At 46.1% G+C, this 219-nt stretch overlaps 1 protein-coding gene across 1 annotated transcript in view; it reads right to left on the reverse strand.

The window, feature by feature from the left end:
- LOC119592883 (carbohydrate sulfotransferase 10-like) overlaps nucleotides 1-219 on the reverse strand; it is an 18610-nt gene that overhangs the window by 10551 nt on the left and 7840 nt on the right. The window contains exon 4 of the mRNA XM_037941777.1: nucleotides 55-179. Coding sequence (XP_037797705.1) covers nucleotides 55-179 — 125 coding nt within the window. The remainder of the gene's footprint in view (nucleotides 1-54; nucleotides 180-219) is intronic.

Consider the following 219-nt stretch of genomic DNA (forward strand, 5'->3'; position numbering starts at 1 on the left):
ATAGAGCAAAATATGCAATAGATAAAAATAACCCAAAACAGCACCAGAACGTACCTGGCGAAGGGATGCCTGACGACGGTGACCCTTACACTTTCATTCATCACCTTCAGCTTCTCAAGGTCTGAGGAGGGACTCGGATAAAGCTTAAACACAACGTCATGTTTGGCTCCGTACTTCGCCTGTTGATTGCGGTATGCGGGAAGGGGTGGTTATTGTTAA

Source organism: Penaeus monodon, chromosome 31 (assembly GCF_015228065.2).
Source record: "Penaeus monodon isolate SGIC_2016 chromosome 31, NSTDA_Pmon_1, whole genome shotgun sequence".
NCBI classification, from domain to species: Eukaryota; Metazoa; Arthropoda; class Malacostraca; order Decapoda; family Penaeidae; genus Penaeus; species Penaeus monodon.